A 23,754-nucleotide genomic window follows, 5' to 3' on the forward strand; every position below is an offset into this window, starting at 1 on the left:
CCGAGGGCTGTAGTGGACCCAAGGGCTGTAGTGGTACCTAAGGGCTGTAGTGGTACCCGAGGGCTGTGTGGTACCCAAGGGCTGTAGTGTACCAGGGCTGTAGTGATACCTAAGGGCTGTAGTGGTACCCGAGGGCTGTAGTGGTACCCAAGGGCTGTAGTGGTACCCGAGGGCTGGTGGTACCTGAGGGCTGTAGTGGTACCTGAGGGCTGTAGTGGGACCCGAGGGCTGTAGTGGTACCTGAGGGCTGTAGTGGGACCTGAGGGCTGTAGTGGCACCTGAGGGCTGTAGTGGTACCGAGGGCTGTAGTGGGACCTGAGGGCTGTGGGACCTGAGGGCTAGTGGTACCAAGGGCTGTAGTGGTACCGCGGGACTGTAGTGGTACCCAAGGGCTGTAGTGGGACCTGAGGGCTGTAGTGGGACCCGAGGGCTGTAGTGGGACCCGAGGGCTGTAGTGGGACCCGAGGGCTGTAGTGGTACCCGAGGGCTGTAGTGGTACCCGAGGGTTGTAGGGGCCTGAGGGCTGGTGGGACCGAGGGCTGTAGTGGTACCTCGAGGGCTGTAGTGGTACCCGAGGGCTGTAGTGGGGCCTGAGGGCTGTAGTGGTACCTCGAGGGCTGTAGTGGTACCCAAGGGCTGTAGTGGGACCTGAGGGCTGTAGTGGGACCCGAGGGCTGTAGTGGGACCCGAGGGCTGTAGTGGTACCACCCGAGGGCTGTAGTGGTGCCCGAGGGCTGTAGTGGTACCCAAGGCCAGTGATACCCAAGGGCTGTAGTGGTACCCAAGGGCTGTAGTGATACCCAAGGGCTGTAGTGGTACCCAAGGGCTGTAGTGATACCCAAGGGCTGTAGTGGTACCAAGGGTTGTAGTGATACCCAAGGGCTGTAGTGGTACCTGAGGGCTGTAGTGGAATCTGAGGGCTGTAGTGGTACCCAAGGGCTGTAGTGGCACCTGAGGGCTGTAGTGGTACCCAAGGGCAGGTAGTGGTACCTGGGAGCGACTGTAGTGGTACCCAAGGGCTGTAGTGGTACCGAGGGCTGTAGTGGTACCTAAGGGCTGTAGTGTGTGGCACCGAGGGTTGTGGTACCAGGCTGTTGTGGTACCCAAGGGCTGTAGTGAACCTGAGGGCTGTGGTACCTGAGGGCTGTTGTGGTACCCAATGGCTCTAGTGGTACCCAAGGGCTGTAGTGATACCCATGGGCTGTGGTACCCAAGGGCTGTAGTGGTACCTGAGGGCTGTAGTGGTACCCGAGGGCTATTGTGGTACCGAGAGCTGTAGTGGTACCCAAGGGCTGTAGTGGTACCTGAGGGCTGTTGTGGTACCTGAGGGCTGTAGTGGTACCTGAGGGCTGTAGTGGTACCCGAGGGCTGCTGTGGTACCCAAGCGCTGTAGTGGTACCCAAGCGCTGTAGTGGTACCTGAGGGCTGTAGTGGTACCCAAGGGCCAGTGTGGTACCCGAGGGCTGTGAAAATTCGAGGGCTGTTGTGGTACCAGCGCTGTAGTGGTACCCATGCGCTGTAGTGGTACCGAGGGCTGTTGTGGTACCCAAGCGCTGTAGTGGGGCCCGAGGGCTGTAGGTACCTGAGGGCTGTTGTGGTACCCAAGGGCTGTAGTGGGACCCGAGGGCTGTAGTGGTACCCAAGTGGGCTGTAGTGGTACCCAAGCGCTGTAGTGGTACCTGAGGGCTGTAGTGGTACCCGAGGGCTGTAGTGGACCTGAAGACTGTAGTGTGCGTGGCAATTCTCGAGGGCTGTAGGTACCCAAGGGCTGTAGTGGGACCTGAGGGCTGTAGTGGGACCTGTGGCTGTTGTGGTACCTGAGGGCTGTAGTGGTACCTGAGGCTGTTGTGGTACCTAAGGGCTGTAGTGTGGTACCTCGAGGGCTGTTGTGGTACCTGAGGGCTGTAGTGGTGTTCCCGAGGCTGTAGTGGTACCTGAGGGGTGTAGTGGTACCTAAGGGCTGTAGTGTGGTACCTGAGGCTGTTGTGGTACCTGAGGGCTGTAGTGGTACCTGAGGGCTGTGGTACCTGAGGGCTGTTGTGGTACCCAAGGGCTGTAGTGGTACCTGAGGGCTGCTGTGGTACCTCGAGGGCTGTAGTGGTACCCAAGGGCTGTAGTGGTACCCGAGGGCTGTTGTGGTACCCAAGGGCTGTAGTGGTACCTGAGGGCCAAGCGGTACCTGAGGGCTGTAGTGGTACCTTCCGAGGGCTGTTGTGGTACCTGAGGGCTGTAGTGGTACCTAAGGGCTGTAGTGGTACCTGAGGGCTGTAGTGGTACTCCAAGGGCTAGGTGTGGTACCTGAGGGCTGTTGTGGTACCTGAGGGCTGTGTGGGTGCCCAAGGGCTGTAGTGGTACCTAAGGCTGTGTGGTACCTGAGAGCTGTTGTGGTACCTGAGGGCTGTTGTGGTACCTGAGGGCTGTTGTGGTACCCAAGGGCTGTAGTGGTACCTGAGGGCTGTAGTGGTTCCTGAGAGCTGTTGTGGTACCTGAGGGCTGTAGTGGTACCCAAGGGCTGTAGTGGTACCTGAGGGCTGCTGTGGTACCTGAGGGCTGTTGTGGTACCCGAGGGCTGCTGTGGTACCTGCGGGCTGTAGTGCGCCTCGAGGGCTGTTGTGGTACCTGAGGCTGTAGTGGGACCTGAGGGCTGTAGTGGTACCTGAGGGCTGTTGTACCCAAGGGCTGTAGTGGTACCTGAGGGCTGTTGTGGTGTACCTGAGGGCTGCTGTGGTACCCAAGGGCTGTAGTGGTACCTGAGGGCTGTAGTGGTACCTAAGGGCTGTAGTGGTACCTGAGGGCTGTAGTGGTACCTGAGGGCTGTAGTGGTACCTGAGGGCTGTAGTGATACCAAGGGCTGTAGTGGTACTCCAAGGGCTGTAGTGGTACCTGAGGGCTGTAGTGGTACCTGAGGGCTGTAGTGTACCTTGAGGGCTGTAGTGGTACCTAAGGCTGGGAAGGTGGTACCTGAGGGCTGTAGTGGTGTACCCAAGGGCTGCAGTTGTACCAGGGCTGTAGTGGTACCTGAGGGGCTGTAGTGGTACCTGAGGGCTGTAGTGGTACCCGAGGGCTGTAGTGGTACCCAAGGGCTGTAGTGGTACCCAAGGGCTGTAGTGGTACCCGAGGGCTGTGCGGTACCCGAGGGCTGTAGTGTACCTGAGGGCTGTAGTGGTACCTAAGGGCTGTAGTGGTACCCGAGGGCTGTAGTGGTACCCAAGGGCTGTAGTGGTACCCGAGGGCTGCAGTTGTACCTGAGGGCTGTAGTGGTACCTGAGGGCTGTAGTGGTACTCGAGGGCTGTAGTGGTACCTGAGGGCTGTAGTGGGGCCTGAGGGCTGTAGTGGTACCTGAGGGCTGTAGTGGTACCTGAGGGCTGTAGTGGGGACCTGAGGGCTGCGGGACCTGAGGGCTAGTGGTGCCTAAGGGCTGTAGTGGTACCTTGGCGCGACTGTAGTGGTACCCAAGGGCTGTAGTGGGACCTGAGGGCTGTAGTGGGACCCGAGGGCTGTAGTGGGACCCGAGGGCTGTAGTGGGACCCGAGGGCTGTAGTGGTACCTGAGGGCTGTAGTGGTACCCGAGGGTTGCAGGGGCCTGAGGGCTGGTGGGACCTGAGGGCTGTAGTGGTACCTCGAGGGCTGTAGTGGTACCCGAGGGCTGTAGTGGGGCCTGAGGGCTGTAGTGGTACCTCGAGGGCTGTAGTGGTACCTGAGGGCTGTAGTGGGACCTTGAGGGCTGTAGTGGGACCCGAGGGCTGTAGTGGGACCCGAGGGCTGTAGTGGTACCACCCCGAGGGCTGTAGTGGTACCCGAGGGCTGTAGTGGTACCCAAGGCCAGTGATACCCAAGGGCTGTAGTGATACCCAAGGGCTGTAGTGATACCCAAGGGCTGTAGTGGTACCCAAGGGCTGTAGTGATACCCAAGGGCTGTAGTGGTACCTGAGGGTTGCAGTGATACCCAAGGGCTGTAGTGGTACCTGAGGGCTGTAGTGGTACCTGAGGGCTGTAATGGTACCCAAGGACTGTAGTGGTACCTGAGGGCTGTAGTGGTACTCAAGGGCAGGTAGTGGTACCTGGGCGCGACTGTAGTGGTACCTGGCAAGGGCTGTAGTGGTACCGAGGGCTGTAGTGGTACCTAAGGGCTGTAGTGTGTGGTACCTGAGGGTTGTGGTACCTGAGAGCTGTTGTGGTACCCAAGGGCTGTAGTGAACCTGAGGGCTGTGGTACCTGAGGGCTGTTGTGGTACCCAATGGCTCTAGTGGTACCCAAGGGCTGTAGTGATACCCATGGGCTGTGCTACCCAAGGGCTGTAGTGGTACCTGAGGGCTGGGGTGGTACCCGAGGGCTATTGTGGTACCTGAGAGCTGTAGTGGTACCCAAGGGCTGTAGAGTGGTACCTGAGGGCTGTTGTGGTACCTGAGGGCTGTAGTGGTACCTGAGGGCTGTAGTGGTGCTCGAGGGCTGTTGTGGTACCTGCGCTGTAGTGGTACCTAAGCGCTGTAGTGGTACCTGAGGGCTGTAGTGGTACCTAAGGGCCAGTGTGGTACCTGAGGGCTGTGAAAATTCGAGGGCTGTTGTGGTACCTGCGCTGTAGTGGTACCCATGCGCTGTAGTGGTACCGAGGGCTGTTGTGGTACCCAAGCGCTGTAGTGGGGCCCGAGGGCTGTAGGTACCTGAGGGCTGTTGTAGGTACCGAGGGCTGTTGTGGTACCTAAGGGCTGTAGTGGCACTCTCGAGGGCTGTAGTGGTACCCAAGGGCTGTAGTGGTACCTGAGGGCTGTAGTGGTACCCGAGGCTGCTGTGGGACCTGAGGGCTGTAGGGACCTGAGGGCTGTAGTGGTACCTAAGGGCTGTAGTGGGACCCGAGGCTGTAGTGGTACCCGAGGGCTGCTGTGGTACCCGAGGGCTGTAGTGGTACCTGAGGGCTGTAGTGGTACCCAAGCGCTGTAGTGGTACCTGAGGGCTGTTGTGGTACCCAAGGGCTGTTGTGGTACCTGAGGGCTGTGTAGTGGCACCTAATGGCTGTAGTGGTACCTCGAGGGCTGTTGTGGTACTCGAGGGCTGTTGTGGTGTACCCAAGGGCTGGGGTGGTACCTGAGGGCTGTAGTGGTACCCAAGGCTGTAGTGGGTACCTGAGGGCTGTAGTGGTACCTCGAGGGCTGTAGTGGTACCCGAGGGCTGTAGTGGTACCTGAGAGCTGTTGTGGTACCTAAGAGCTGTAGTGGTACTGAGGGCTGTTGTGGTACCCGAGGGCTGTTGTGGTACCCGCGCGTAGTGGGACCCGAGGGCTGTAGTGGTACTATGGGCTGTAGTGGTACCTAAGCTGTAGTGGTACCTGAGGGCTGTGTAGTGGTACCCGAGGGCTGTAGTGGGACCCGAGGACTGTAGTGGTACCTGAGGGCTGTAGTGGTACCCAAGGGCTGTAGTGGGACCCGAGGGCTGTAGTGGGACTCCGAGGGCTGTTGTGTACCTGAGGGCTGTAGTGGTACCTGAGGGCTGTTGTGGTACCCAAGGGCTGTAGTGGTACCCGAGGGCTGCTGTGGTACCTGAGGGCTGTAGTGGTACCTGAGGGCTGTAGTGGTACCCGAGGGGTGTAGTGGTGCCCAAGGGCTGTAGTGGTACCTGAGGGCTGTTGTGGTACCTGAGGGCTGTAGTGGTACCCGAGGGCTGCTGTGGTACCTGAGGGCTGTTGTGGTACCCATGGGCTGAAGTGGTACCCGAGGGCTGGGTGGTACCTGAGGGCTGTAGTGGTACCCAAGGGCTGTGTGGTACCTGAGGGCTGTTGTGGTACCCAAGGGCTGTAGTGGTACCTGAGGGCTGTTGTGGTACCCGAGGGCTGTAGTGGTACCTGAGGGCTGTTGTGGTACCTGAGGGCTGTAGTGGTACCCAAGGGCTGTAGTGGTACCTGAGGGCTGTAGTGGTACCTAAGGGCTGTAGTGGTACCTGAGGGCTGTTGTGGTACCTGAGGGCTGTAGTGGTACCCAAGGGCTGTAGTGGTACCTTAAGGGCTGTAGTGGTACCTGAGAGCTGTTGTGGTACCTGAGGGCTGTTGTGGTACTCGAGGGCTGTTGTGGTACCCAAGGGCTGTAGTGGTACCTGAGGACTGTAGCGGTTCCCTGAGAGCTGTTGTGGTACCCGAGGGCTGTAGTGGTACCCAAGGGCTGTAGTGGTACCCGAGGGCTGCTGTGGGTACTCGAGGCTGTTGTGGTACCCAAGGACTGTAGTGATACCCAAGGGCTGGGAAATTCGAGGGCTGCTGTGGTACCCAAGGGCTGTAGTGGTACCTGAGGGCTGCAGTTGTACCGAGGGCTGTAGTGGTACCCGAGGGCTGTAGTGGTACCCAAGGGCTGTAGTGGTACCCAGGGCTGTTGTGGTACCCGAGGGCTGTAGTGGTACCCAAGGGTTGTAGGTGGTACCCAAGGACTGTAGTGGCACGAGGGCTGTAGTGGTGCCCTGAGGGCTGTAGTGGTACCCGCAACATCACTACCTTCCTGGCTATCTCTCCTCTTTGATGTACATTGGGGAGGAAGGGAGGGTGGGGGAGGAGGAAGAGGAGGAGGAGGATTATAGTGAGGAGGAGGAAGAAGAGGAGGAGGAGGAGGTCGACGATGAGGCAACATTTCTGGGGTGTGTGTGTGTGTGTGTGTGTGTGTGTGTGTGTGTGTGTGTGTGTGTGTGTGTGTGTGTGTGTGTATGTGTGTGTGTGTGTGTGTGTGTGTGTTTGTTTGTGTGTGTGTGTGTGTGTGTGTGTGTTTGTTTGTGTGTGTGTGTTTGTTTTGAAGGCACAGTGGTCCCCACACCTCATGGTACTCAACAACAGGTCATGGTACTCAGCAACACCTCATGGTACTCAACAACAGGTCATGGTACTCAGCAACACCTCATGGTACTCAACAACAGGTCATGGTACTCAGCAACACCTCATGGTACTCAACAACAGGTCATGGTACTCAGCAACACCTCATGGTACTCAACAACAGGTCATGGTACTCAGCAACACCTCATGGTACTCAACAACAGATCATGGTACTCAGCAACACCTCATGGTACTCAACAACAGGTCATGGTACTCAGCAACACCTCATGGTACTCAACAACAGGTCATGGTACTCAGCAACACCTCATGGTACTCAACAACAGGTCATGGCACTGAGATTTGTATCAGTCCCGTAACTGGTGGTGGTGAGTGAAGGTAACTACTTGAATCTTGGTGTAATTTTAATGTTAAGTGTAAACGATTGGACGATGACCTAAGGCAAACAGTTAGATACACTCATGACCAGTTAGATACACTCATGACCAGTTAGATACACTCCATGACCAGTTAGATACACTCATCGAAGTTAGATACACTCATGACCAGTTAGATACACTCATGACCTGTTAGATACACTCATGACCAGTTAGATACACCCATGACCAGTTAGATACACTCATGACCAGTTAGATACACTCATGACCAGTTAGATACACTCATGACCAGTTAGATACACTCATGACCTGTTAGATACACTCATGACCAGTTAGATACACCCTGACCAGTTAGATACACTCATGACCAGTTAGATACACCCATGACCAGTTAGATACAGTCACCAGTCAGGTACACATTCACACGACGAATATCCAACATAAGAACACTTGAGTATCTGGTTGCCGTTATGAGGACAAGTTTATTACAACACCTGATAGTACTTGTGAGTGAGAGCTAATAAAAACAGGTTGTATTGAGGAGAGGAGTTCCACACACTCTATTTTGTATATGTATGTATGTATGTATGTATGTATGTATGTATGTATGTTTCCCACACACAGAAGAGACTTCCTCATCCGTGACCTGGCTTCACGTTGTACGAACACCAAATATTTGAGGTAGTCCAGAAAATGGGAAATGGTGAATGAATTGTGCACACTTTAGAAACAATTTGACATTTTCAGAGAATATAAACTTTTACTAGCTGAATAAAATAGATATAGAGCCATTTAAATAATCCAATATAGCTATCATTTTCAAGATGGCCGCCATTTTATAAACTGTAGATTATGTGTTAAAATACTGAAACCTAACATTACACGAATGAATTCTGATAAAAGATCTACTAGGCTATGAGTTGGATGATTAAACTTTCGTGTAGTCTTTGTGTGAAGGCGTTTTCCAGCTGTACAAACATGCTTTAAAAATCGTTCCATGGTTTTTTGCTTCAGATCGTCCACACTGTTCCCTACCAGCCCACCTGTGTGATAGGCTCAGTCTTTAACGGAAGCAGCCACAGTGAGAGGAGCCTTGTAGTACATAAATCTCACGAAGCAGGAGTGTCACAAGGGTCGGAGGAACCATTAGACTAACTGAAAACTGCTCTGAATTACTTGGATGGATGGTCCAGAAATAACAAGGATGATTGGTGAGGTTGACGCTGCATAGGAAACTCATCACTCAATCAGTATGCAACACCACGAACAGGTTAAAAAGTATTCACAACACATTTGAGAAACAAGTAACAACACTGCTTACTGTGATTGATAATGGGAAATCTATTTACGGAAGAACGCTAGGATCTGTTGGCGTGAGACAGGTTGGAAAAAGAATCTCGCATTGTAGATCGAATCATTAAGAAAAACTAAATTTCTCTTTGATCCAATTATCAAAGGATAAGCCAAATATTGACTCACTTAAGAAAAACTGTGGTCTCTCTTCTCACAGCTCTACGTGTATTGCCAGGCTCGGGGTGATAGTCTTGATGAGTTTTGATGTCATGAAAACCAGTCGTCCATTCTCCCAATATGAGAGTTACGATCAGGTATAAAAATCTGATCTTGCGTAAATCATGGAAAGCTTGGTGATAAACCTTCAAGTACCTCCATGATGGCCAAGTTCTGCTTCTCGTGGAGCTGTTGCTGTGAACTTTAAAACCAGGTGCTTGTAAACTTTTCTTAAATATGGAGAAAATGTTTTATGAAATACTCTGATGACAGCTGCAGAATGAGAGCAAGAGGCTTGACCTCATCTGGGATGAATATAGCTCTGGTGGCTCGAAATAATGTATCAGGAGAAGAAGAAGGAGAGGTGTCTGAAGGCGAGCTCACCCAGACAACAAGATTCCCTGGAAACTGGAATGCATTTCTCAGAAGAGGGAAATAATGCAAAGCTTATCATTTTCTAGCAGGTCTGTCCAAGACATTACGTTCTGGAGACAAGTAAGTAGTCTCAACGCAGGAAAGAATGTTCTCTACAGCCTAGACAGGGATACCAGCATTTGTCTCATATTCACACGAAGAAACATATAGTAGACTTCTCCTTCATGAAGTGGAATGTGCAAAACACTGATACACGAAAAATCATGCTTAGTACTGTAAACAGAGAAGTGATCGTCATAGCCGTTTCCATGCTTCAACATCTGGGCCTCAGCGAGCTTTGGATTGCGTTAGAACTGGCAAGATTTCCAGATATGTACTGTACCTGTCCATGATGTTGTTGGAAAATTGGACCTGCAAAATCAAGATAATTTACTGCATTTCACGCCTTTACGGATGTGACCAAACAACTTTATGCAGGCAGAGACAAACACATTGCATGGACGACATAGAAAGCTCGAGATTAGTCAATACAGCATTCTTGGTACTGAGACAAAGTGGAAGTGATTTTGTCTGCCATAGAGCACTTTGTCGGCTTAATGTGCGACAGAACGGGCACTTGTATGACTGTCAATGAGGCACGGAAGGATCTGTTTACTGTCAATGGGGCACGGAAGGACCTGTTTACTGTCAATGGGGCACGGAAGGACCTGTTTACTGTCAATGGGGCACGGAAGGACCTGTTTACTGTCAATGGGGCAATGAAGGACCTGTTTACTGTCAATGGGGCACGGAAGACCTGTTACTGTCAATGGGGCACGGAAGGACCTGTTTACTGTCAATGGGGCACGGAAGGACCTGTTTACTGTCAATGGGGCACGGAAGGACCTGTTTACTGTCAATGGGGCACGGAAGGACCTGTTTACTGTCAATGAGGCACGGAAGGTCTTGTTTACCAGAAGATGAAGAAGTATAGCACCAACATATGCAGCTGTAGTTGAACACTCTAAGCTGGTTATTGTTGGGGCCACTCGATCCTGCTTTACCTTCTCCAGCCTACTGAGGCCTCATATGGGTCACATCGAGAAGCTAAACAAAGTCAATTCAGAGTTAATTTGATCATGTGGATATCAACCAGAAAAGGGCCACAGAAGGACTGCGTGTAAAGGCAGAAGTAGAATGTACCAGCACGTGTAGATGTAGTGGTGGACTGTGATCGGCATTAGCTGACAAAAGTTGGGAGACTAGAAACTTTTGTCTGATACTCGTGTCGTGTGTACAGTTGAGGTCATGAATTCGTTACCACCTTATAATTTTCATCATGTAAATAAAACAATTGAGACAGTCTTATGAACGTTATTTGATTTATAAGACATTAATAATCCATTGTATCGACTACCTTAATAACTTATGCTCATAAAATAATCCATTATGATTTAGATATACTTGATTAATGAGAATCATAATCATAAATTATCATAAAATAATAATATTAATCTCAAATAATTAGTATTTTTTAATCTTTTGTATCGTTTAACTTATCTTTTATGATTCTCAAAACATTACATGTTTGTGAAGCATAATTAGAATACCTCATGCACTGTATCTTGGAAATGACACCCATATTGAATGTTTTTAAATAAATTTACTTCCATAGGTCAAGTTCTATCACTTCTGAAAAATTCAACGTCACAAAAGTCCACACCATATTATACAAACTTTTCTCGGACTAACGATCCAACTTACGTTCGTCTTTGCATGAACCATAAAGTTGTGAATAATTCGCAAACCTAACAAACCTAACCTCATCTAACCTAAACCTACCTACCTAAACTAAACCCTAAACTTAAAGCTCTCCTTTAAACCTAGCTAAACTAACTCCTCCAATAGACACGGACACCCACAGAGTCTGCCAGGATAAACTCATTTACCTTATGACGCCCTACCTCTCTACCCACCCACACCACACGATCGATGGATGGATGATAGATAAATAGGTGTACAATCGCCATATAAACAGACTGAGGATAGATCAACACACACACACACACACACCTAACTCGCCATATAAGTTAACATTGATGCAGCAAATACAAAAACAGACCATGTATACATAGATCAGGTATACATAGTAGGTATACAGAGCAAGCATACATATAGAGTAGGTATACATAGCACAGATATACATATACAGCAGGTAAACATATAGAGCAGTTATCCATAGCACAGGTATACATATAGAGCAGTTATACATGAGCAGGTATACATAGAGTATAGAACAAGTATACATAATAGAACAGGTCACCGAATACCCTGGATAACAATTATCGAAAAGAAAAGTTACTGTCGTCTCCCGTCAGGTTACCTAGTGATCGTTACTTAGGACACCATAATGTTATCTTAAGGGCTATCCTGTCAGCGTGAAAACAAACAACACTACATACTGAACTAGATACGTACGTGTTTTAGGTGATATGACAACACGTATAGGTCAAGTCTAGAGGATTTTTGTAGAACCTGGCTCCTTCTCTCCCTCATCCTCCTCCCTTCCTCATCCTACTCATAAGAGACTATTAAACAGGTTGTCAAATTAACAACCTTGTGAGCTCTGGTGAGACAACGAACACACTAAAACAAGTTGTCTATGAATAAATCTCAGAGAGTATAACGTTACAGTACACACAATGTAAGTATTGTGGGATTGGCTGGCTGGCTGGGAGGCAACCTTACTGTACATTTTGTATATGTCCCTCTTACACTCAATACCATGGCTATGTCCCACTTAAGTCATCTTGGCAAACTTCGTCGTGGTTATGGCAAATTGAGGTGGTGGTAAACATGGCAAACTGCATCGTGGTAAACTTGGCCAACTGCATCGTGGTGAACTATGGCAAACTGCATCGTGGTGAACTATGGCAAACTGCATCCGTGGTGAACTATGGCAAACTGCATCGTGTTAAACTATGGCAAACTGCATCGTGGTAAATTATGGCAAACTGCGTCGTGGTAAACTATGGCAAACTGCATCGTGGTGAACTATGGCAAACTGCATCGTGGTGAACTATGGCAAACTGCATCGTGTTAAACTATGGCAAACTGCATCGTGGTAAACTATGGCAAACTGCATCGTGTTAAACTATGGCAAACTGCATCGTGGTGAACTATGGCAAACTGCATCGTGGTAAACTGCGCAAACTGCATCGTGGTGAACGCTAAAACTGCATCGTTAAACAACGACTGCATCAGTAAACTCTAGCAAACTGCATCGTACTATGGCAAACTGCATCGTGGTGAACTATGGCAAACTGCATCGTGTTAAACTGGCAACTGCATCGTGGTGAACTATAGCAAACTTCCATGGTAAACTATAGCCTGCATCGTGGTGAACTGCGTCGTGGTAAACTATGGCAAACTGCGTCGTGGTAAACTATGGCAAACTGCATCGTGTTTAAGCGGCTTCACGTGGTGAACTATAAACTGCGTCGTGGTAAACTGGCAAACTGCATCGTGGTGAACTATGGCAAACTGCATCGTGTTAAACTATGGCAAACTGCATCGTGATATGGCAAACTGCATCGTGGTAAACTATAACTCCATCGCAGCTGCTACTTCGTGGTAAACTATGGCAAACTGCATCGTGGTAAACTATGGCAAACTGCATCGTGGTTAACTATGGCAAACTGCATCGTGTTAAACTATGGCCAAACTGCATCGTGGTGAACTATGGCAAACTGCATCGTGGTAAACCATAAACTGCATCGTGGTGAACTATGGCAAACTGCATCGTGTTAAACTATGGCAAACTGCATCGTGGTAAACTATGGCAAACTGCATCGTAAACTATGGCAAACTGCATCGTGGTGATCTTACTGCATCTTAAACTGGCAACTGCATCGTGGTAATGCATCGCATTAACTATGACTGCATCGTGGTGAACTATGGCAAACTGCGTCATTAGTAACTATGGCAAACTGCGTCGTGGTAAACTATGGCAAACTGCATCGTGTTAAACTACGGCAAACCGCATCGGTGAACTATGGCAAACTGCGTCGTGGTAAACTGCGGCAACCTATAGCAAGTACCGCATCGTTAAACTATGGCAAACTGCATCGTGGTAAACTATGGCAAACTGCATCGTGGTAAACTACGGCAAACTGCATCGGAATCGTAAACCTGCACGTAAACTATGGCAAACTGCATCGTAAATGCAACCGTAGAATGTAGAACTGCGCAACCGCATCGTGTTAAACTATGGCAACTGCATCGTGGTGAACTATAAACGTATCGTGGTTAACCGTATGTAAAAAAAAAACTAGTTAACTGCAGTGGCTAACTATCCTCACGGAATACAATCCAGAATACGCTTAACATTATAAGTATGTTTCCCTCAGCCTCAGGTTACCCCGTACACTATGGCTGTAATCTATTGAAAACGAGGCATTATTTTCTTTGAGGACAATTTAAATAGTTTAGATGGGTGGGTGGGTGGATGGGTGGGTGGGTGGATGGGTGGGTGGGTGGGTGGGTGGTAGGTAACTAACCTACTCCTAACCACGTCCCCTAAAGAACGTTAGGGTTAATCTTCAGGTGAAATACACTAGGGTAGATATTTCACCCGTTGATCCACTACACCTGGTCAATGTGTTCCCCAATAAGGTGAGGTTGCATGACGCTGCTCCACCTGCCACTGTATTAGCACCGTTGGTCCCAGTACTAAACGGATCACCTGTTAACCGGAGGCTTCTTCACCTTCAGCTTGGTGGAGTGTCATGAAGATACTGACACCCCCAAGCTTCCTTCACCTGATGATTAAACACCCCAATGATGCGTAGGGTTAGGTTAGGTTAGGTTAGTTAGTATTAGGTGTTTAATAAAGGTGAAATAAGCTGGGGTCAATCTTCAGATGATCCGCTTGTGCCTCTGGCTACCACATGTCCGCTGATATCACTGCTGCTTGTGTGTGCGTGTGTCTACTGCACCTGTGGGGTTCCTGGTGACTGGTGAGGCGTCTTACACGTGATAAGCAGCCCACACACACACGGTCACTGAATATTTATCAGACTCAAGGAATCAACCAAAACCGAACAAGTTAACATCAACAGTTAACTAAACCTACACGCATACCTGTTAACCTAACATACCCAAAGTAATCGGAACGTTACAATCTTGGTGGTAAACTAAGTCAACAGTGTATTTGCTCGAAACAAGGCTAATAAAGTACTTGGGTTCATACAAAGGAGTAGTACAAGACTAGCGAGGTCATCCTAGATCTATTTTGCGCTTGTGAGACCTCACTTGATTACGCAGTTCAGCTCTGGTCACCGCGTACTACAGCATGGATATAGAATACCAGAAAGAATCAGAGGAGAATGACAAGACTAATCCTGTAGGAACCTTGAGTACAGAGACAGGTTAGCATTTCATGCACCTCGAGAGACGTAGAGTGAGGATAGAGGAAGTAATGGATAAATAAAGGTGACACAAAGTACTCAAACTATCCAACCAGGAGAACTCAACAATGGTTTTAAATTATACGAATTTAGATTTAAGAGATAGGTAAACATTGGTTTGGAATAGAGTAGTGACGAGTGGAACAAGTTACCAAACATCATCATTAACTCATCAGGATAGCTTCGAACATAGGTTGGATGGATATATGAGCAATAGGGGTTGGGTGTAAATGGACTGCCCAGTATGGGTCAATAGGTTCCTGCAGTTTCCTCCTTTCTTATGTTCTTTGTTAAAGAGGTTAGGTTAGGTTAGGTTAGGTTAAAGGTAAGATCTCAAAGTCGTTAAATGTTATCGTAACGTTATCTCTGCCAGCGACAAACATTATACATCACAACGTTCTTGCTATAACGTCGACAAAACATAAATAACAAAGTAATTCCGTCCTAACACCAATACTAATGACCCTGATATAGTAACATTATCCTCAACCTAACAGGCAGACCAAATTACCGAACTACAAAAATGTATAAGAAAACAAACCAAACTATTAGTAATTTGGTTTGAACATAAAAAAACAGTTTAGGGATTTATATGTCCAAATACAACTAAATTATATGAAAATTAATGTTAATGTGTGGCCCACAAGTTGACGCACACCAGACCTGATGACCTGGGTTGGATTCCCCGATAATACCAGACCCCCAAAAACTACCAGGACCTCCAAAAATATATCAGGACCTAAAATTCGGGACCTCCAAAAATCTGAAGCCTAAAAAATGTGTATCTAATGGACCTAAAATACTAAACTTATGGCAACTCCTGTATTAACCTTCAATAAAACTGTTTATGTTGATGTAACTCGTATCGTCATACAAATCCTGAGGCATTGTGATTTGTTTTCAAGCTGAGTCACCACACACACACACACACACGTTATGTGTTTTATTATAGGAGACGCGGCCTACTACTGAGGGTGAGGACTAGCCAGCCTGTCTACTGATCAACTTAGCCTTATACTAACACAACCCCTTGCTCACTCCTCCTCCTCCCTCCCCCTCCTACCTTCTCTCCCTTTCCTCCCTCTAACTCTTTACAAAATGGACCCATCCCCATCGCCTAGGATGCCATCTACCAGGATAGCTCTACTTAATACCATGTTTTGTGTCAAACTTTTGAAACGAACAATGGTCCCAAACTACAGCTCAAACTGAGTTGATGTTCTATCTAAGTAATCCCGCTCTCGCCAACCTTCCACAAAAACTCTACCAGACGAACCTTAATGCCAGTCCTCCTTCGGCTAGATATATCAGTTCTATAGTTACTCCTGTTGGCTAATGGCAAATGTTGCGCTTACCGATGGTAGAATATATCTAACAGCATATGCAAAGTATTAACTCAAGCAGATGTTATGTTTTTACTGAAGGTTCTTAGACGAAACACAGGTAGAACAGGCTGTGCAATTGTAATATATAAAAGAGGAGATGATAGTGTCAAACAGGCAAAGACTGAACAACTGGGGCAGCACAACACACTGAGCTAATGGGAATCTCTCAGCACAGACTACCTTAAAAAGAAATGGAGGTGGGGTGATACTGTGACTCTCAAAGTGCTTTAAATCAACGAACAGCCCCAGGTTCTATGTCTAAAGTTGTATGTGATATTAAAAATGTGATAACTGTGTGGATTCCGTCCCATGTTTGAATTAGGTATCATGACTGTGCTGATAGACTGGCCAATGAGGCATGTGAAAATGTTGTGCGTGTTTGGCCTGTATGCTGTACCATTCAAGTCAGAATCATGAACTCTGATCTGAGTGAAAATGCAGAACCTGCAGTTGTAGCATTAGTAAATATGACAAATTTTGTGATAAGAGGTATGTATGAGCTAAGGACAGAACCAGACAATGTGATGTAGTCGTGGCCAGAATTAGGCTGGGATACAGACACATCTGGCAGGTTAACGCTGTACCCATACCGGAACACTCAGCATGTAAACTTTGATAAACCTCTAAAGCATATACCTGAACACTATATTATTGAATGTGACACTGTCTAAGACTTCAGCCACACTGGCTTATTGTATCAGGTAGCATGACATTCTTACAGTCTCTCCTAAATTTACGAGTCCACACTGAAAAGTCCTTAAATAAAATTACACTAATTCAATGCCTAATTATGTATGAACCCTCTGTCCTGCGTGGCAATGAAACGTGATACCACCCTCAGTGTCAACAGCTGAATTACTCAATAGGCAAGCTGTACTCCAAGCTTTGTCAATAAAGTTGTGCTTAAACAATCCTCCATCTATATCTTCCTCCACCCTCTCTCTCTTCCCTTCCTCCTTTTCTTTACTTCTTACCTCCGCCCTTTTTCTATCCATTATTCCATCACCCCACCACCCTACACCCTTCACACCCACCAACCTACTCCTCCACACCCACTACAATCCCACCCTCCACCCCACCACCCACCACCACCATCCCACACCCACCACCCCTCACCCACCACCCACCATCCCACAATTCACCCAAGGTCAATAAGAGAGGCAGGTGGTGGGGCACAGTTCACATTACTCCCTCCTACACAGACCTATTAAAACAAGCAGAGTGACATTACACATCCCTGGGGCACTCCTGCTGTTTCAAGTACTCTCTTCACCTCCACTGACAGTTAGCACGATACTGTGTGTGTGTGTGTGTGTGTGTGTGTGTGTGTGTGTGTGTGTGTGTGTGTGTGTGTGTGTGTGTGTGTGTGTACCATAATCAGGTTGGTTGAGAATATATGAATATATATTATATCACTGTCTTGGTGGATTCAATGTTGACCTTATCCTAATTACAGCACACACACACACACACACACACACACACACACACACACACACACACACACACACACACACACACACACACAGGCGTGGGAGAGCAGTACCTTCTTGCCTCCTAGCAAGATGTGTCACAGTTCATTCCCGGGCGGTGAAGAGTTGTTGACACACTTCCCAGCCTCCCTTGGTTCCTGTTCACCTGCAGCAAAGTAAGTACCTGCTGTAAATCAAGTTGCAATTGTATTCAGGGAAATTGTTGAGCTTCCAAACTTGCTTTGACATAAACCATTGACTCTTCAGTCTACTCCCTTAACTCCATGAACATAAGGCAAGCATGAACTTAGCATGCTTCCCTGTTGCACACACACACACACACACACACACACACACACACACACAGTATCAGCTCTGAACCCCTAATATGGCCTTAATCTAACACCTGCGTTGCTTCCATCGTCAGATTCCTTCAGTAACCCCTGCCACGTACTGCCTATATGGTCAGCATAACACATGGAACCCTCGCCAGTGACCCAGACCATCTTAACCCATAAGTTTCCTCTCTCATTTATTCTCTTTATTTTTCTTCCTCTTCCGATTTCTTCTCTACTTCTTCTCCTCACAGTTCTTCCATTATTCTATGTCTCCATTTATTCCTCTTCCTCCTCCTCTTCTGTCTTCTCAAATTACTCTTTGTGTGGGGCATCAAGGTACAGGTATCCAGGATGAGAAATGATGCAAAGGTAAGTGGAGAAAACAGATATACAGTCACACACACACACACACACACACACACACACACACACACACACACACACACACACACACACACACACACACTACACTGCAAACTCACCAGATTATGCATTAACAGTCTTCTCATAACCACAACTTACACCACAACCTACCATCCTCCAGATCTCCTCCCTACACCACACCCTACCATCCTGCAGCTCTCCCTCACAACCTACACCACAACCTACCATCCTGCCAGCTCTCCCTCCAACCTACACCACAACCTACCATCCTGCCAGCTCCTCCAACCTACACCTCACCTACATCCTGCCAGCTCTCCCTCACAACCTACACCCACCCTACCATCCTGCCATCTCCTCACCTCACCAACCTACCATCCTGCCAGCTCTCATCAAGCACCACAACCTACCATCCTGCCAGCTCTCCCTCACAACCTACACCACACCCTACCATCCTGCCAGCTCTCCCCAACCCACACCACAACCCACCATCCTGCCAGCTCTCCCTCACAACCTACACCACAACCCACCATCCTGCCAGCTCTCCCTCACAACCCAGCACACCACACCCCACCATCCTGCCAGCTCCCCCACAACCCACACCACACCCCATCCCTGCCAGCTCTCCCTCACAACCTACACCACACCCTCCACCATCCCTGCCAGCCTCCCTCACAACCCACACCACACCCTACCATCCTGCCAGCTCTCCCTCAACCTACACCACACCCTACCATCCTGCTGCCCATCCACACCACACCCACCACCTGCCGCTTCCACTCCACCCACCCACCACTCCTGCCAGTTTCACAACCCACACCACACCCCACCATCCTGCCAGCTCTCCCCCACAACCCACACCACAACCCACCATCCTGCCAGCCTCACAACCTACACCACACCCCACCATCCTGCCAGCTCTCCCCCACAACCCACACCCACACCCCACCATCTGCCAGCTCTCCCTCACAACCTACACCACACCCCTACCATCCTGCCAGCCTCTCACAACCCACACCACACCCTACCATCCTGCCAGCTCTCCCCATACCCACACCACACCCCACCATCCTGCCAGCTCTCCTCACAACCCACACCACACCCTACCATCCTGCCAGCTCTCCTCACAACCCACACCACACCCTCACCATCCTGCCAGCTCTCCCTCACAACCCATACCCACACCTCACCATCCTGCCAGCTCTCCCTCACAACCCACACCACACCCCACCATCCTGCCAGCCCCCCCCACAACCCACACCACAACCCACCATCCTGCCAGCTCTCCTCACCAACCCACACCACACACCCCACCATCCTGCCAGCTCTCCCTCACAACCCACACCCACACCCCACCATCCTGCTAGCCTCCCTCACAACCCACACCACACCCCACCATCCTGCCAGCTCTCCCTCAACCTACACCACACCCTACCATCCTGCCAGCCTCCCTCACAACCCACACCACACCCCACCATCCCTGCTCAGCTCTCCCTCACAACCTACACCCCACACCCACCATCCTGCCAGCTCCCTCACAACCTACACCCACAACCTACCATCCTGCAGCCTCCCTCACAACCTACACCACACCCCACCATCCTGCCAGCTTCCTCACAACCCACACCACACCCCCTACCATCCTGCCAGCTCTCCCTCACAACCTACACCACACCCTACCATCCCCCCAGCTCTCCCCACAACCCACACCACACCCCACCATCCTGCCAGCTCTCCTCAACCCACCACACCCTACCATCCTGCCAGCTCCTCCCACAACCCACACCACACCCCACCATCCTGCCAGCTCTCCCTCACAACCCACACCACACCCCACCATCCTGCCAGCTCCCTCAACCCACACCACAACCTACCATCCTGCCAGCTCTCACAACCCACACCACACCCTACCATCCCAGCCCCTCCCTCACAACCTACACCACACCCTACCATCCTGCCAGCTCTCCCCTCACAACCTACACCACATCCCACCATCCCCAGCTCTCCCTCACAACCCACACCACAACCCACCATCCTGCCAGCTCTCCTCACAACCCACCACAACCTCACCATCCTGCCAGCTCTCCCTCACAACCCACACCACACCCCACCATCCTGCCAGCCTCCCTCACAACCCACACCACACCCCACCATCCTGCCAGCTCTCCTCACAACCCACACCACACCCTACCATCCTGCCAGCTCTCCCTCACAACCCACACCACACCCTACCATCCTGCCAGCTCTCCCCACAACCCACACCACACCCTACCATCCTGCCAGCTCCTCCCCTCACAACCTACACCACACCCTACCATCCTGCCAGCTCTCCCTCACAACCCACACCACAACCACTGTCCCAGCTCTCCCTCACAACCTACACCACAACCTACCATCCCCAGCTCTCCCCACAACCCACACCACACCCCACCATCCTGCCAGCTCTCCCCCACAACCCACACCACACCCCACCATCCTGCCAGCCTCCCCACAACCCACACCACAACCCACCATCCCCACAGCTCTCTCACAACCTACACCACACCCCACCATCCTGCCAGCTCCCCACAACCCACACCACACCCCACCATCCTGCCAGCTCTCCCCCACACCCACACCACAACCCACCATCCTGCCAGCCCCTCACCCCACAACCCACACCACAACCCACCATCCTGCCAGCTCCACCTCCAACCTACACCACACCCCACCATCCTGCCAGCCTCCCCTCAACTGCACTACACCTACCATCCCATGCTCTCCCTCACAACCCACACCACACCCCACCATCCTGCCAGCCTCCCTCACAACCCACACCACACCCCACCATCCTGCCAGCCTCTCCCTCACAACCCACACCACACCCCACCATCCTGCCAGCTCTCCCCACACCACACCCCACCATCCTGCCAGCTCTCCCTCACAACCTACACCACACCCCACCATCCTGCCAGCCTCACAACCCACACCACACCCCACCATCCTGCCAGCTCCCTCACACCCCACACCACACCCTACCATCCTGCCAGCTCTCCCTCACAACCTACACCACACCCTACCATCCTGCCAGCCTCACAACCCACACCACACCCTACCATCCTGCCAGCTCTCCTCACAACCCACCACACCCCTACCATCCTGCCAGCTCCCTCACAACCCACACCACAACCCACCATCCTGCCAGCTCTCCCTCACAACCCACACCACACCCTACCATCCTGCCAGCTCCTCACAACCTACACACAACCCACCATCCTGCCAGCTCCTCACAACCCACACCACAACCCACCATCCTGCCAGCTCCTCTCACAACCCACCACAACCTACCATCCCCAGCTCTCCCTCACAACCTCCACACCACAACCCACCATCCTGCCAGCTCTCTCAACCCACACCACACACCATCCCCAGCTCTCCCTCACAACCTACACCACAACCCACCATCCCCAGCCTCACAACCTGCACCATCCTGCCAGCTCTCACAACCTACACCACACCCTACCATCCTGCCAGCTCTCCCTCACAACCTACACCACACCCTACCATCCTGCCAGCCTCCCCTCCACAACCCACACCACAACCCACCATCCTGCCAGCCTCCTCACAACCTACACCACACCCTACCATCCTGCCAGCCTCCTCACAACAACTCCATAAACCAGAGACAAGTTGTACTGCTTCACCCTGAACACAATACATGGTAACACCCCACACCTACCCCACACACCCACCACACACCACCTCACACCACCTCACACACCACCTCACACACACCACCCCACAACCCACCCCACACACCACCCCACACACCCACCCCCACACACCACCCCACACACCCTACCCCACACCACCACCCCACACACCACCCCCACACCCCACTCCCCACACACCACCCCACACCTCCCCACACCACCCCACACACCACCCCACACACCACCCCCACACACCACCCCACACCTACCCCACACACCACCACACCACCACCCCCTCACACACCACCCCCACACACCACCCCTCACACACCACCCCACACCCACCCCACACACCCCACCCCACACACCACCCCACACACCACCCTCACACCCACCACACCACCTCACACCACCCACCTCACACACCACCCCACACACCACACACTACCCCCACACACCACCCTCACACACAACCCACACACCACTCACACACCACCTCACACCCACCCCACACACCACCCCACACACCACCACACACACCACCCCACACCCACCCCACACACCACACCCCACACACACCCACCCCCCACACACCACCCCACACACCACCCCACACACCACCCCACACACACCCCACACACCCACCCCACACACCCACTCCCCACACACCCACCCCCACACACCACCCCACACACCCACCCCACACCCACACCCCACACACCACCCCACACACCAATCACACACCACCCCACACACCACACCACACACCACACCACCCCACACACCCACCCCACACCCACCCCACACACACCACCCACACACCACCCCCACACACCACCTCACACACCACCACCTCACACCATCCCCACACACCCACCTCACACACCACCCTCACACACACACTACCCCACACACACCACCCCACACCTAATTTAACCACACAAACTCACCACACACACAACACTCTCAACGCACGCAGTCAGCCAGGCCAGACCTCTCACACCCACCTCCACCACACCGGCCCGCCACACACCCCACCCCACACCACCTCCCACACCACCCACACACCCTGCCGCTGCCTGTGTGCATGTCAGGCTGTCTGCCTCAGCCTGTGTCAGGCCAGCCTGGCTGTGAGGCCTGGCCAGCCACCAGGAGGCCGGCAGCCTGTGGTGGTGAGGGCGCTAGGTTGTCTGCGTGTAGACAGGGGTGAGGAGCGTCCCCCCCCCCACAGGAGTGAGTGAGGAGACACACAACAATACCTAAGAGTGTCAGGTGTCAACAGGGGCGCCTTACTTTAACGCCCACAACGTATCAGGTGACCTCACCTGGGCCACAATACTGCACCACTATACTACTTGTGGCCTGTGCTGAAGGCACCCCACACCACCCCACCCCACACCCACCCCACCTCACACCCACACCCCACCCCCGCACCCAACTCACCCCACACCCAACTCATCACACCCAACCCCACCCCACACCCACCCCACCCTCACACCCACCACCCCCACACCCACCCTCAACCTCACACCCACTCACCCTCACACTCCACCTCACCCCTCACACTTCCACCACCACACCCACCCTCACCCCTCACACTCCAACCTCACCTCACACCTCACACAACTTCTACCTCACACTTCACCTCACCCCACTCACCCTCACCCCACCCCTCACACCCACCCCTCACCCCTCACACTCCACCCCGCCCTCACATTCCCCACCCTCACCCCACACCCACCCCACCCCACACTCCACCACCCCTCACAAACCCCACCCCACACCCACCTCACCCCACACTCCACCTCACCCCTCACACCCACCCCACCCCTCCACACTCCACCTCACCCTCACACCCACCTCACCCTCACATTCCACCCTCATCCTCACACTCCACCCCACACTCCACCCACCTCACACCCACCTCACCTCACACTCCACCTCACCCCACACACACTCCACCCCACCCTCACAT

At 51.6% G+C, this 23,754-nt stretch overlaps 1 protein-coding gene across 1 annotated transcript in view; it reads right to left on the reverse strand.

Annotated features, from left to right (window-relative positions):
* Positions 1-1,165: 1,165 nt before the first annotated feature.
* LOC121873959 (leucine-rich repeat extensin-like protein 5) overlaps positions 1,166-23,754 on the reverse strand; it is a 35,739-nt gene continuing 13,150 nt past the window's right edge. The window contains exons 4-12 of the mRNA XM_042377838.1: positions 6,086-6,298; positions 5,325-5,428; positions 4,984-5,090; positions 4,499-4,728; positions 4,164-4,353; positions 3,799-3,878; positions 3,360-3,479; positions 1,343-1,627; positions 1,166-1,255 (exon numbers count right to left, since the gene is read on the reverse strand). Of these exons, the coding sequence (XP_042233772.1) occupies positions 1,166-1,255; positions 1,343-1,627; positions 3,360-3,479; positions 3,799-3,878; positions 4,164-4,353; positions 4,499-4,728; positions 4,984-5,090; positions 5,325-5,428; positions 6,086-6,298 (1,419 nt within the window). The remainder of the gene's footprint in view (positions 1,256-1,342; positions 1,628-3,359; positions 3,480-3,798; positions 3,879-4,163; positions 4,354-4,498; positions 4,729-4,983; positions 5,091-5,324; positions 5,429-6,085; positions 6,299-23,754) is intronic.

The sequence above is a fragment of the Homarus americanus genome, unplaced genomic scaffold, assembly GCF_018991925.1.
Source record: "Homarus americanus isolate GMGI-L3 unplaced genomic scaffold, GMGI_Hamer_2.0 scaffold25827, whole genome shotgun sequence".
Classification (NCBI taxonomy): domain Eukaryota; kingdom Metazoa; phylum Arthropoda; class Malacostraca; order Decapoda; family Nephropidae; genus Homarus; species Homarus americanus.